At 37.4% G+C, this 16,052-nt stretch overlaps 1 protein-coding gene across 2 annotated transcripts in view; it reads right to left on the bottom strand.

Annotated features, from left to right (window-relative positions):
• The window catches only part of PTN (pleiotrophin), a 103,206-nt gene that overhangs the window by 27,015 nt on the left and 60,139 nt on the right, over window positions 1-16,052 (bottom strand). For both annotated transcript variants that reach the window (XM_006049829.4, XM_006049830.4), the window contains one exon: window positions 219-334. In XM_006049829.4, coding sequence (XP_006049891.1) covers window positions 219-333 — 115 coding nt within the window. In that variant the 5' untranslated portion in view covers window position 334. Of the gene's footprint in view, window positions 1-218; window positions 335-16,052 lie in introns of those variants that run through there.

Genomic DNA, 16,052 nt, shown 5'->3' on the forward strand with positions numbered 1-16,052 from the left:
TAGTGGTAATCATCTATATTTCAGGACTTAGAGTGGGGGGATGGGATAAGAGGGGATGTCACTTAGGTGTTCCTCTAAATACTTGGAAGAAAGGAAAGTGGGAAGAAAGGGAAAGAAGGAAAAAAGAGAGGGAAGGAAGGAGAAAAGACAAAAAGCAAGTAGCTGGATTAGATAGACATTAATCAAAGAAGACTTTTGTTCATAATGATATTGCTCACCTGGTTTCTCTTTCTTTCCTGCTTCAGCGATATCCACAGCTGCCAAGATGAAAATAAATGCCAAGAAGGCAGCTGCAAATTTTCGACGTTGCTGCAGGTACTGTGGAGTCTGCATTCTAAGAAGAAACAGAGAAATGGAGAAGGTGGAGTCAACCTAAGTCAAAGAAAGCTCACTGAACTCCTTGATGAAGGACTCCAGTTTCCATTTCTGAAATATCAAATTTTAGGAAGATTTATATCAATTATATGGAGCAGAGTTCAATATTTTCTCCAACATCCACTGAAGTAAGTGCTCTTCTGCAATCAGTCATGTATTCATTGATAAAATACAACAGTCCTTCACATAAGACTTCACACACAACCATTTGCTAAGTATGACTTAAGAGCAATGGAAGCAAAAGAATTTTGATGGCATGTGTTGGAACAGACTCCTACAGTAAGTCCTACTGATAGTGACACTTGGTAATGGCAATGACTACAGTTATCCTTATAAGTCCTGAAGATTCCTAAAAACAACCATGATGTTTTCGTCCATGCGTATAATGTGAGTAGACATAATGAATAGATTATCTGTGCAAGTATATGTTTGCTGTTATCTTCAGATGCATCCGTAATGATCAATAGCTCTCATTTTGTTTTATCATTTCCATGATCACAATTGTCTTATCATCATAGTTGTATTATTCATTGGTCCACTGAAAAGTGAAGCCCAGAACAGAAGTAGAGCAAGCACACCTTCAATATACAGCAAAAACACTTCTAAACTCAAATGTACTGAAAATCCTCTAAATTCTAGAATGGAGGGTTTACATTTACTCATAATTTGAAATCTCCACATTTGATATCAATAAAAAAAATCCCAGGATAACATTAGCAAGACTCCTGTAGAACTTGAAGTCACTTGTGACAGCATCCTGTCAACACGATTGCCTTGCCAAGCATACTGGGGAAGGCGCCAGGACAAGTGCCAGGAGAGCCCACTTCTTGAAGCTGTACCAAGTCACTGGCTGCAGCAACTCACCTGGTAGTCATTGATCTCCATCTAGTATGTTCCTGATATTTTATACTTCATATAAAAATGATAGCAATGGCATATGCTCATTAACTCAGAATTTTTCTTCCAGAAGTGTAGACTGTTGACATGATTTTACATTCTCATGAATGTAAACAATAAAACCTCACATATATAAGGGACTAAGATCACTCTGTTCTGTAATTTCCTTTCCTCATTCAAGCCTATCTATAAAATGATATCCTTGTCAGTGAATTTTTCTCCCTTTCTGTAACACTGGAAATGCCCATTGTAGTGTTTTTTAATTGATGACTTTGGATTCCATAGTATGGATGAATATTTCGTATTCATCAGTTAAAGTTAATATTTTGGTCATTTGGTCCTTTCCCTGAATCACAAGTCCTAATTAGCAACTCAGCATCTCCATCACTTTCTAAAATCTAAAATTACATGTTCTTACTTTCTGTAAATTTTTTTTTTTTTTTTAGAAAGTGAAGAAGATCTGAAGAGCCTCTTGATGAAAGAGGAGAGTGAAAAAGTTGACTTAAAGCTCAACGTTCAGAAAATGAAGATCATGGCATCCGGTCCCATCACTTCATAGCAAATAGATGGGGAAACAGTGGAAACACTGGCAGACTTTATTTTGGGGGCTCCAAAATCACTGCAGATGGTGACTGCAGCCATGAAATTAAAAGGCACTTACTCCTTGGAAGAAAAGTTATGACCAACCTAGATATCATATTAAAAAGCAGAGACATTACTTTGCCAACAAATGTCCATCTAGTCAAGGCTACGGTTTTTCCAGTAGTTACGTATAGATGTGAGAGTTGAACTATAAGTGAAGCTGAGTGCCGAAGAATTGATTCTTTTGAACTGTGGTGTTGAAGAAGAATCCCCTGGACTGCAAGGATATCCAACCAGTCAATCCTAAAGGAAGTCAGTCCTGAATATTCATTGGAAGGACTGATGTTGAAGCTGAAACTCCAATACTTTGGCCACCTGACGCAAAGAGCTGACTCAATGGAAAAGACCCTAATGCTGGGAAAGATTGAAGGCAGGAGGAGAAGGGGATGACAGAGGATGAAATGGTTGGATGGCATCATGGACTCAATGGACATGAGTTTGAGTAAACTCCGGGACTTTATGGACTGGGAGGCCTGGCGTGCTGCAGTCCAGGGGGTCGCAAAGAGTCAGACACGACTGAGCGAATGAACTGAACTGAATTGAATGTAAATTTTTATAATTATACTTCAGTGATGATCAAACAGACAAATTGTTACTGATTATGACACTTGCCCTATGACTTTCATTGCACATGAATTGTCTGAGAAGTGAGTCATATTGGTCGGCAAGTCCTCTCAGAGCTAAGTACCCTGGTGCATCTACACAATACATTTAATACATATCCACATAGCAACTATAATTATGAGATGTAACATGAACCTACGTGAAGGTCTTCTGGTATTTTCTCCAAAGGCAGTCCAAGAACATACTCTCAGTGACTAACCACTTTGGAGGCGGAAACTTCTCATTTGAGTCTTCTTAGAGGGTAAGTTATTGGAGAAGGAAATGGCACTCCACTCCAGTACTCTTGCCTGGAAAATCCCATGGATGGAAGAGCCTGGTAGGCTGCAGTCTATGCAGTCGCTAACAGTCGGACACGACTGAGGGACTTCACTTTCACTTTTCACTTTCATGCATTGGAGAAGGAAATGGCAGCCCACTCCAGTGTTCTTGCCTGGAGAATCCCAGGGATGAGGGAGCCTGGTGGGCTGCCATCTATGGGGTCGCACAGAGTCGGACATGACTGAAGAGACTTAGCAGCAGCAGCAGAGGGTAAGTTAACTTTTGAATTTTAATGCATTTCTATGTTGTAATACACCTTTTTGTTTCATAATTACCTATGAATACTTGAAATTAGATTGTGAATTAGATTATTGTGTTGTTGTTGTTTTTGTTCAGTCTCTAAGTTGTATCCTACTCTTTGTGACCCCATGGTCTGCAGTGTACCAGGCTTTGCTGTCCTTCATTATCTCCTGGAGTTTGTTCAAACTCATGTCCTTTGAGTCAGTGATGCCATCCAACCATCTCATCCTCTGCCGCCCCCTTCTCCTCCTGCCTTCATTGTTTCCCAGCATCAGGGTCTTTTCCAATGAGCTGGCTCTTCGCATCAGGTGGCCAAAGTACTGGAGCTTCAGCTTCAGCATCAGTCCTTCCAATGAATATTCAGGGTCAATTTCCTTTAGAATTGACTGGTTTGATCTCTTTGCAGTCCAAGGGACTCTCAAGAGTCTACTCCAGCACCCCAATTTAAAAACATCAATTCTTCAGCACTCAGCCTTCTTTATAGTCCAACTTTCACATCTATACATGATACTGGAAAAACCATAGCTTTGATTATATGGACCTTTGTTGGCAAAGTAATGTCTCTGCATTTTAATGTGCTGCCTAGGTTTGTCATAGCTTTTCTTTCAAGGAGCAAGTGTCATTTAATTTCATGGATGCAGTCACCATCTGCAGTAATTTTGGAGCCCCCAAAATAAAACTGGTCACTGCTTCCACTTTTTCCCATCTATTTGCCATGAAGTGATGGGGCCAGATGCCATGATCTTGGTTTTTTGAATGTTGAGTTTTAAGCCAGATTTTTCACTCTCCTCTTTCACTGTCATCAAGAGGTTCTTTAGTTAAGGTGGAATCAAGGTTGCTGGGAGAAATCTCAACAACCCCAGATATGCAGATGATACCACTCTAATAGCAGGAAAGTAAGAATTCAGAAATTTCCATCATGAGAGCACAGCTATTGAAAGAATTTTCTGACCAAGCAAAAGAGTGATGCTTGAAGAGCCATGTATCATACACAGTGGAAAGAGAGGTCACTGAGAAAACATGGACACTTAGCAGAAATAGAACTCTTCCATAAACACACACACACAGAGTTATTAATAGAAGGATACTATTGCTGGCTATTTTAACCTCAGGATTTCTAGTCTGACATTGCTAACCTTACTTTTATAATTATTTTCAAAAAGCTTTCTTTCAATCAAGTTAAAGTCACTTAATTTCAAGAGAAAAATCCCACAGAGGCCAGAATTTTCTGAACAAATGTTCTAAAATCATAGAATCATCCATTAAACAGGGATCTTAACTGTAGTGGTAGCAGAGAGGAAGAAAGGAGAGAGGAACTGGGATGAGAGTTAGAGTTAATAGAATAAAGTAAACTCTGTTTATATTGTTTCCCCCTATGAATTCAGAAAAATTTGGAATCTTAATTAGTGGGCAAATGGTTAATTTCAGCTTTTAGATGTTCTAAAGAAAATGCACACAATTCCATACGTACAGGGAAAATGTGTAAAATTTGTGATCAGCAATAGGTTTGAATTTTCAACTTATCTTTTCCCCTTCCTCCTGTTTTGTCTGCCATTCTGCTTAAGCCTCTGTTTTGGTAGCTTTAGATTCTTCTGGGTAGAGCAAAGGAAACAATTATTTTTTAAAAGAGGGTAAAGGAGTTTAGGAAAGAGATGAGTCAAATTATTAAAAAAAACAAAAACAAAAAACAAGTAGCATGCTGGTGCCTTGTTGCGGTGTTAAGAACTCGAGTAACTGAATGTGTGTAGATAAGAGCTTCCCTTGCTTGTGGTATCTGTTGGTTGTTTAACCCACTCCAGTACTCTTGCCTGGAAAATCCCATGGATGGAGGAGCCTGGTAGGCTACAGTCCATGGGGTTGCAAAGAGTTGGACATGACTGAGCGACTTCACTTTCACTTTCTTTCACTTTATTTGTCCTTAGCATCAAACAAAGGCAGAAGTATCTCCATATGGTGTATCCCTGCCGCACTCCAACACGTGCTAGATGAGCACAGAGGCAAGAATACTGACTTAAGGAAGTGGTCAGGGTCGGGACTTACTTTTCGAACGGAGGGAACTAGAACAATGGCAGAATAAGCCTTGCTAAGCCAGCTCAGGTCTTTTGAATAATTTACTTATTTTCACTCCTCCTACTGCCAACTTTTGCTGTCCTTACTCTGACAGATTTAATTTCATGGGGCTTAACAGTTAACTAGAAGACTACCCTAGATGCCTGGTGTCTGGAAATCACTGTGGCGTTATCTCAATCACTAATAAGTATGAATGAAGCTCAAGGATGAAACGAAATCGGTTAAAGAAACCAACTGGGGGGGGGGGAGTGTTAATAGATTAAATCCCGGTCACTTCTATAGAAAAATCACTGATGAGAAGGAAAAGTATTAGTCTTTAATAGGATCTAAAATTTTAAAGATGATTAACATCTGGTGTAAACATAAGACAAGGATGCTGGAATCTGTCTCTTAGTGATTTGTTTGGAATGACTAATATAGGATTTAGAGGCAGAAGCTTTGGCTTAAACTTCAGCTGTACCATATAATTTTTGGAATGTTCTTGGGCAAATCACAACCATTTGAACTGCTGTTTTGACATCTACAAAGTGGGTGTGATTATAATAACTTGAGAGGTTTGTTGTGAAAATGCAGGATGCAAACTCAGAGCTAACATAGAATATCAAGAAATATTTGTTGTGGAAACTAAGATGTAGACATAGAGCTAACCCAGATTATCAAGAAATATATTACTAGTTGCTGAATAAAGTTAGTTCACCCCTACACTCATATTACTTATTAAAAGGAAGTACTTATTTTCATTAAGAAATAATGAGCATGACACTTTCAGCTGTCTAATCTTATCTAAAATCAAAGGATAAAATTTTTTTTAAAAACCAGAGAGATATGATTTAATTAATGCCAACTAAAGACTTGTTCAGCTTTATTAGGACACAAATTTGTTCAGGCTTTTGACTTCTTAAAAGGTTAAAAGAAACTCAAGGACCTTTATCCCCAGTGTTTCTTTGGACTTCACTAAAGTATAGAGGCTCCATGTTGAGAACGAATGAAACTGTTATGCAATTTAACATGTATGAAATGAAAAAAAATGTAACTTTGCAACTGAATATTATACCTCTTGTGTGGTGAAACTATTCTACTGCCCTCCTTTTATTCAAATACCTGAGACAGGGTCCCAGCACAAAGTTGCCACTTAGTAAATTTTTTGCTAGCAAAAAAATATAGCTAAAACATGGCATCAAATAGAGGAAGTAGTATTCATGCTAAAGTGATGCCTCAGCTCTTTGTCTATGCCATGGATATAAGATTCACTGAAAAAACTGAGCTAGAAACAACCAGGATCTAAAGCATTTCATACATACAAGAGCAGTCTATGAATGATTTGTAATACATCAAACATTAAACATCACCAAAACTTTCTAGGTATTTTGCGATCTATCTTTCTAAAGCTCTGTGAAATAGTAATTTTTTTTCCCTTTTTATAGGCCACTTTTATTTTCACTAACCCTTCTTCAAGTCATAATCCTCAAATTGATTTATTTTCAAATGGTTGATCATTGCCTTAGATTCCTAAAGTCTCATATAAATAACCATTATGTTTACAATGGAATCTTTTGCTAAACCAGCCTTTCACTTTGATCTTGTTAAGCTGCCTTACTTAAACATTAAGTCTTGAAAAGAATGTGTCCCAAGCATGTGTGTTCATGACCTCAGCTACACTCTACTCACAGCCTATCAATGAATTCAACCATGTTCCATCTTTGATTTTAACTAAGTACATATCAATCAGATTGATAGTATGACATTTGTTTAATTTTTGTATAACACAATAAAAATGGGTAGCTTTCAGGCTGAATTATTTTCACAGCATAATGGCCCCTGTTGGAGAAATGTGATATTTTAGGACATTTTCTTTAGGTATTTATTCACCAATTTTTAGGGTACCTACTGAGGGCTGGATGTCTACTAGGCATAAGAACATGATAAAAGAATATGATTCAGCCCTCCCCCGAAAGAATTCTGTGTAACTGGGAAAAAAAAGTGAGAAATGAGTGACATGACTCACTATGTTAAATATCCTGAAGCCCTTATACACACAGTGCTATTTGAGTACCTGGGCTCAAGTGATAATTTTGCTTAGCAAGGGTGACTGAGGTAGAGGGTTGTGGTATATTTTATCAGATTTAAAAAAATAGTTGGTCTTCTAAATAAAGAAATGAGGGAAGGAAGGGAACTTCAGGCAAACGGGATCAAATAAATGAATTTGCGGAGATGATGTATATAATATATTCAGTGACAGAATGTGATTAGAATAGAGTGTACAGTACCAGCTAACAGTGGGTGGACCTCAAAAGGAGGAAGAGGAAATGAGGGAGAAAGACAGACAGTTATCAACTGCTCAGGAAAAGAGAAGCAAGGGGAAGTCAGGCAGAGAGGAATGTTGTATGCTGTGCTAAGTCACTTCAGCCGTGTCCAACTCTTTGTGACCCCATGGACTGTAGCCTACCAGGCTTCTCCATCCATGGGATTCTCCAGGCAAGAATACTGCAGTGGGTTGCCATGCCCTTCTCCAAGGGATCTTCCCAACTCAGGGATGAGACCCTCATCTCTTACGTCTCCTGCATTGGCAGGTTGGCTCTTTATCACTAGCGCCATCTGGGAAGCCCGCATGCTGTATAAACATAACAAAAACCCTAAGTTACCACGAAAGGGGCAGCCACCATACTCAACCAGTCATCTCGATACCCTTTATGTAGTATGCGTGTTTCTCTTTTGGCTTTCTTATTATTTTTGTTTACCCATGTTGTGGATGTTCTGTGTACTTTGGTTCATTTCCAGGTATTTATTACCAAAGTACTTATAATGCTTATAGTACTTGGGAGTCAGGAACAAGCTCCAAGATTCAAAAGCTTCACACACACACATTTAAGCATCTCTTCTGATTTTCATTAGAAAAATAAAGTTGGTCTAAACAATGATTTTTAGAGAACTGGTGTTTCCAGGGAGAGGTCAAGGGCTGCTGCCAGGTATGAAAGAAACCTGAGATGGTATTGACAGTCACACCGTATCTCCCACCCTTATCTCAGCTTTACCTGCAGCAACTTCTCTTGCATGACTTTCCTTGTAAGGTTTCATTTGTCAAGAAAGAAAAATGTATTTATTTTTTAAAACCTGATACTACTATTTGTTCTTTTTTTTTTAATTAATTTTATTTATTTATTTATTTCTGGCTTCACACGGGCTTTTCTGGTTGCAGTATGCAGGCTTCTCAATGCAGTGGCTTCTCTCGTTGCAGAGCATGGGCTCTAGGGTGTGTGGGCTTCAGTCATTGCCATGCACGGGTTTAGTTGCCCTGTTGCCCTTCCTGGACCAGTGATCAAACCCACGTCCCCTGCATTGGCAGGCAGCTTCTCAACCACTGGACCACCAGGGAAATTCAGAAAAAATGCATTTAAGAGTCACTGGTCTGGCCATTCTTAAGGTCAATAGGGGATATGATGTTACAAAACAATATTTTTTTCAAAAGTAGAAATGCGAAAATGTTTCAAGTAGTTAATATGAAATATATTTGAGTATGCAACATGCTTTGTTTTGGGTAGCAAAAACAGGAACTTTACAAGTGTATATTTTAACTATCCCATACTTTAATGTTTGACATGATTATGTCTTCTTATCAAGAATCAAACACACAGTATAAGTATGACTACAATTATGAGGAAAATAAGACAGTGAATCATAAGGCATTAAAAACTAATTTTTTAATATATGGAAAAAGAAGAGGGTTTGGAGTCAGCCAGATTTCTTCCATATAAGCTTTATTACTTATTATATCTGTGATGTGAACAAAGCAGTCACTCCCTTTTATTCTCAATACCCTCTATGGTAAAGAAATTTAAAGTTTTATCATGCAGACCCCTAGTTTTTTAAAGATTAGAATGAGATAACAGATATAAAATATCTGGCATCTTGACAGGCACACGTTAGGCGCTCCATCAGTAGTGACCCCTGTAGCTCTTAGAGGAAGAAAGTGAGGGGTGGAAGCCCCCAGAAGTAGGTTCATAAAGAGGGTGGCAATACCTCCTTTTAAAGTAGTTTGAATTTTGATAAGTAAATCTGGAACGAAAAGCATTTCCAATGGAAGAAGCATAATCCCTGATGACTCAGCAGTAAAGAATTCGCCTGTAATTCAGGAGATGAGGGCTCTATCCCTGGGTTGGGAAGATCTCCTGGAGAAGGAAATGGCCACTCACTCCAGTATTCTTGCCTGGAAAATCCCATGGATGAGGAGACTGGAGGGCTACAGTCCATGGAGTCACAAAGAGTTGGACACAACTCAGCAACTAACCAACAATGGGAAAATGGAAGAAATTTTAAGGTGAGAAATCAAGAGACTAATTTGAAGGAAATAGTTTGGTTTGCTGGTAAAAGAAGAAAGTGTGATATTGAAAAGTTGGAGCCATAGCAGGCAGATCATTGAAATCATAATTATTATCGGTGAATATTTAGTGACCGCATACTATGTGAAAAATAATAGGCTAGGTTATAAGGGAGACACAGATTTGAATTATATTTGATCTCACAAACTCTCCAAATGACAAACGCTTTATGGAGCCAAAGACACACTAAGATTATATGCCATATTTTGTGGTGGAAGATGTAAAAATGTTGCAAGTAAAACAAACGTATTTTTGATGAAAGAAATGTCTAATATTCTTGCTAAGATTTCTTCTGCAAATTTTAAAGAGTATTTATCAATTTTAGGCAGTAAAAATCAAAAGAAAGCTGTGGGTACTGGCAAACTTAATTAGTTTCTCAAAGCAAGAGTCAATAGTGTTAACAAATCATGGATAAATGCCCCATGCTGACTGAAGACACAGTCCATACTCCTTCAGCCTAGCTCAGTAAGAAAACACTTTTTTAAAAATATGTGGATCTTAACATCAAATGAAAATGTATTTCCTTCAAGATTACCACATTCTCATACGCTTGTAAACAACTGGATACAACTTTATCAACTACTGAGTTCAAATGGCATCTTGTTAATAACTAGCAGCTTTATTTGTTGAGATGAAGTGACCCAATCAAAAATATAACTAACAAAACAGCATGCAATTTTTCATGTTCACTAACATACTGCTCAAAGGACATGAGTGTGAGCAAGCTCCGGGAGTTGGTGATGGACAAGGAGGCCTGTGTGCTGAAGTCCATGGGGTCACAAAGAGTTGGACACAACTGAGTGACTGAACTGAACTGAACATTCTGCTAAGCATTAGGAGAGTATTTCACATCATTTTGTTGGGGGGGGGGCACTAAAGAATAAATATTTTATGGCTGTGTGAGGCAGAGACTTGGTACAAGAGCAATCAGGATCAATTCAGAGAAGTTCTGCATCTGCCACAAAGGTCAGACAAGTAATAAAAACGTCACACCCGGCAAGTGAGAATTTATTCTTTTTTTTTTTTTTTTGAGAATTTTGAAAAGGGATCTAAATTTGTTGACTGGTCTGTTGCAGACTAAATTTGGACCAGAAAAGGAACTGAGTATTACTTTTTGACCACAAAGAAATCACAGAAAATCTCAACCAGTAAGTCTTGAATGTATCTGAGAGACTATACCAGGTCTCTTAATTTGATACCTAGAATTACCAAAGAACCCTCCAGAAATAAGTTTCTATTTCCAATTCAATGGGATTACCCCCCAAAGCTACCAGAACCATAAATGAATTCTGTAATGTTACAGGATACCAGATCAATATACTAATACCAATTACATAACTATATATATGTAAAATATTTATCTGTCAAAGGATTTCCATCTAGAATACATAGAGAACATTTACAAATCAGTAATAAGAAAACCCATAAAAATATGAGCAAAAGAACTGCACACTGTCAAAGAAGATACACAAATTGCAAATGAGCACATCAGAAGATGTCCAACATTATCAGGAAACCTCTATGTGATACTACTACACAGAGACTCAACTGACTGAAAGTTAGAGAATAACCATACCAAATGTTACAAAGATGTACAGGGACTTTAACTCTCATAATCTGTTAGCTGGAACCACTTTGAAAATCGTCTTTATAGGCATGATGGGGGAAATGCAATTATATTGTTTTAAGGATTTTTTACTTACATAAAATGATGTAAAATTCATTTTAAATAGCAAGTTATATGTCAGAGATACATATGTCAATTCCTAATGCAACCTCTAAAAGAAATAATTTAAAGAGTAATAATTTAAAAGAGTAGAAAAATTATAATGCAATGTAAAATAAGGTTTGATTAACCTGAAACAATCAGGAAAGGAGGGACAAAGGAACAAAGAACAAATGGGATAAAGAGAAATAGCAACAAAGTATATGCAAATCAACACATATGAATAATTGCATTAAATATAAGCAGACAAAATGTATTAAAAACACAATGTCAAGTAAAGAGACAAGCAATATTGAACTGCATGCTATCTATAAAAGACATATTTTAAGTATAATTTTTTTTTAACTTGAAAGCAAACCAATCATAAAAAAAATTCTAGTGTGGCTATAGTAGTGTTAGTCAATGTAGATGTCAAGACAGGAAGAATTAACAAAACAGAGACATTTCATAATTAGAAAAGTATCTATTAATCTAGAAGACATAATACAAGAGGGTTTACATATAATAAAGAGGGTTTACATATAATAAAATCTCAAAAGACATGAATTACTCAGAACTGGAAAAAAGAAATAGACTAATCCAGAATCATAGTCTAAGGTTTTTGTTGTTCTGTGCCCAACTCTTAATTTGTGCCCAACTCTTTGCAACCCCATGGACTGCAGCATGCCAGGCATCCTGTCCTTCAATATCTCCTGGAGTTTGCTCAAATTCATGTCCATTGTGTCAGTGATGCTATCTAACCATCTCATCTTCTGCTGCCCTCCGACTCAATGGACATGAATTTGAGCAAACTCCAGGAGATTGTGAAGGATAATTGGTATACGTAGAAAAAAATTCAGTATGAATGAACTTGATAACAAAACCTAACAAGGACATTACAAGAAACCTCCTAATGACCATACACTCCTAATGAACATAAACATAAAAACATTTCTAAAATATTAGTAAGTAAAATCCCGTAAATATAAAACAAAAGCTAGTTAATCATAACGTGGTGTTTATTCCAAGATGCAAGGCTGTTTTAACAGCCAACACATTCACTACATTGGCAGAATTACGACAATAATGGAGAAAAATCATGGGATTAGCTCAAGAGATGCCATAAAAAACCTGAATCAAATCCAATACTATTTCCTGATAAAATAATGATGCACTATAATTAAAAATAGCTATAATAGCTTTGTTCTTCTTATTTTTAATGGGCATAAAAAAGTTACCTGGTTATGTTCAAAGACTTTAAGGAAAGCTATCAAAGGAGACTAGTTCTGAGTTTAGTCTCAAATAATATTTTAGGTTAGAGAAAGAAGAACATCCAGGCAAAGGCCTGCAGGTTTGAATAAGTGTGATATAGTCTAGGAATCAATGATTAATTTAAAATTGCTTAAGCACCACTGAGAAAATTTGAGAAATAGAAAAAGAACTAAGAGATGGAAGAGACTAATCTTGTTTCTTGATTGTCATATGTAAGGGTCACATGAGAAATGCAATGATATTTTACTTTAGAAAACATGGAGCTATGAAGAATTTTGAGTGAAGAAGGACCATGGCCAGCTGTGAATCTGAGAGAGTGCTCAGCAACAGGTTAGCAGAGTGAACGGGAGATGGTGGACCTAGACTCAGGAAGGCTTAGAGAAGGCCTGTTCACATAATCCAGGTGAGACACAGAGAAGACTTAAACTGTGGCACTGGAAAGGGGATTGAGAGAAGAAAAAAGTAAAGTGGCTATTTTCTACTTTACTAGAAAAGTTTCTACTTTACTAGAAAAATTCTACTAAATTGGCTATTGTGAATAATGTTGTGTTGACCATGATAGTTCATTGAGATCTGAAGTTTAATTCTTCTGGATACATATCATATGACAGTTCTATTTTTAATTTTTCTACTAGCCAATGTTTCTGCTTTACTAGAAAAAAGTAAAAAGAGAAAAAGTTATTTAAGGGGTAAAATGTGTTGGGCTTATCACATTGATTGAACACACAACTTATGTAAGGAGAAAGAAGGAGAAATATAGGACATTTCTAAGTTTCTAATCTTTAATCCAGAAATAGGTGCCAACATAGAGAATATGGTTTTCAACAGTTTCCCAAGTAATACACATGATGATCTATGCTAAGGACAGTATTCTCAGCAACTGACATGTATGAAATGTCAGAATATATATAAAAATATTTATATACAATATAGTTTATGAAATATATACTAATATATTAATACTCAGACATCTGAATGTTTAGGTTCTTCTAATATCCTTACTTTTCAGATCATTAAAAAAAAATTGCTTAAAGACACTTAATGACTAAGGTTAAGGAAAGGTAGTAAAGATTTGTTTGGAGATGTTGAGTCTAAGGTACCAGTAGGACATTTGAGTTGAATGAGATAGAAATTATCAATCTGGAAGAAGAGTTCTGATCTAGAGATGGAAATTAAAGTGAAGTGAACATATGCTATCTGAATAAATAGGCAGACTTGAGATTTCCCAAAGAGACCATGGAGTGAGAAGACACAGAGTAAGAATTGAGGATGTGCATAAGACGTGAGAATTCTGATTCTTACATAAGTGGGAGGAGGGACTTCCCTAGTGGTCAAGTGGTTAAGACTCAGTGCTTTCACTGCAGGGGGATTGGTTTGATCCCTGGTCAGGGAACTAAGATCCCACAAGCCTGGTGGTGTGGCCAAATTTTTTTTTTTTTTTTTTTTAAGTGAATTGGGAGTAGCAACTGAGGAATAAGAGGCAAGCAAAGGAAGCTGAATCATGGAAACCAAGCAAACAGGAAGTTCTGAGAAGTAAGAAATGATGAACAGGGTCAAATTCCAGGGAAAGGTGTCTATAGGAATTAGCAATAAGGAATCACTGGTAAACCACCTTAACATGGTATGTTTTAGTGAAATTGTGAAGCTAAAATAACCCCAAATAGCTGTTTCTGAACCAATCATTAAATTAACATTGCTTTAGAAACTGTTTCTTGGCCAGTGACTATCTGTGTTATTTAGCTCAGCATTATGTTACAAGAGCCTAATAAATATTCAACCTGACATAATGAAAGGCTCTGAGAAGTGCCACAGTGTAATGGCAAAGACTGTCCAAGAGTCAAAGGACCAAGGCGCCTGCTCAGGGAATGCCATGACTCACAGGGGCTGGAAAGACAATGACTCCTGTCAGAAAGAGAATCCCATGGGACTCCTTCAGGTAATTTGGATTACAGAAAGGAATCTTTTAACCCATTAAAGAAGAAGACATCATCTCACTGCTTTTGGTTGTGATTCAAAGTGTGCTAGGCACTCAATACTTTGTGTTTTTATAAAGTTCTAAGCCTCTCTTCTGAACCTCTTACTACCCAAAACACTACTCTGAGACCAGTAGCACCTGGGAGCTTCTTAGAAATCCAGACTAGGTCCCACATCAGACCTGCTAAACTATTCATTCTGACAAGGTCAAGATCCCTAGGTGATATTGAAAATTTCATAAACACTTCTAAACCATAATTTCTTTAGGAATCAAAATTTAAATATTTGCTAATAATTTGATTACTTATTTAAATGATTTATGGCCCAATTTCTTCCAATAATTTTAAGGTAGCTTTTAAAAGATACACAATCTCGAAGGATTACAAAAGAAAAATAAAGAAAAAGGCAAAGGAAAAATAAAGAGTAGGGAAATACAGTAGCCATCATGGATTAAAGGCTTTGCTCTGTGCTAAAAGCTTTATCTTTTATCATCCCAACAACATTAAAAATGAGTCAATATTAGTCCAGTTTTGCAGGTGAGTAATACAGAAATTAGAGAATCTAGATAACTTGCCCAAGATCACAAAGTGTTAGAAGAGTGTTTAAGTCAACTTCAATTTTTTAAAAAATAACATTTGAACCTAGATCAGCCAAAATCAAATTAAATCTATGTTCTTAACCACAAAGTTGAATAGAGAAGGTAGAATAAAAAATGCCTGTCATGTACTCTTATATGTTGTTGTTCAGCCGCTTAGTCATGTCCAACTCTTTGTGACCTCATGGACTGCAGCATGCCAGGCTTTCCTGTCCTTCACCATCTCCCAAAGCTTGTTCAAACTCATGTCCATTGAGTCAGTGATGCCATCCAACCATCTCATCCTGTTGTCCCCTTCTCCTCCTGCCTTCAATCTTTCCCAGCATCAGAGTCTTTTCTAATGAGTCACCTCTTGGCAGCAGGTGGCCAAAGTATAGGAGCTTCAGTTTCAGCATCATTCCTTCCAATGAATATTCAGGATTGATTTTTTTTCTTTTAAGATTGACTGGTTTGATCTCCTTGCATTCCAAGGGACTCTCAAAAGTCTTCCCCAACACCACAGTTCAAAAGCATCAATTTCAGTGCTCAGCCTTCTTTATGGTCCAACTCTTATATCAGTTCAGTTCAGTTCAGTGGCTCAGTCATGTCCGACTCTTCGCGACCCCATGAATCGCAGCACGCCAGGCCTCCCTGTCCATCACCAACTCCCAGACTTCACTCAGACTCACGTCCATCGAGTCAGTGATGCCATCCAGCCATCTCATCCTCTGTCGTCCCCTTCTCCTCCTGCCCCCAATCCCTCCCAGCATCAGAGTCTTTTCCAATGAGTCAACTCTTCGCATGAGGTGGCCAAAGTACTGGAGTTTCAGCTTTAAGCATCATTCCTTCCAAAGAAATCCCAGGGCTGATCTCCTTCAGAATGGACTGGTTAGATCTTGCAGGCCAAGGGACTCTCAAGAGTCTTCTCCAACACCACAGTTTAAAAGCATCAATTCTTTGGCGCTCAGCCTTCTTCACAGTCCAA

This window comes from Bubalus bubalis, chromosome 8 (assembly GCF_019923935.1).
Source record: "Bubalus bubalis isolate 160015118507 breed Murrah chromosome 8, NDDB_SH_1, whole genome shotgun sequence".
NCBI classification, from domain to species: Eukaryota; Metazoa; Chordata; class Mammalia; order Artiodactyla; family Bovidae; genus Bubalus; species Bubalus bubalis.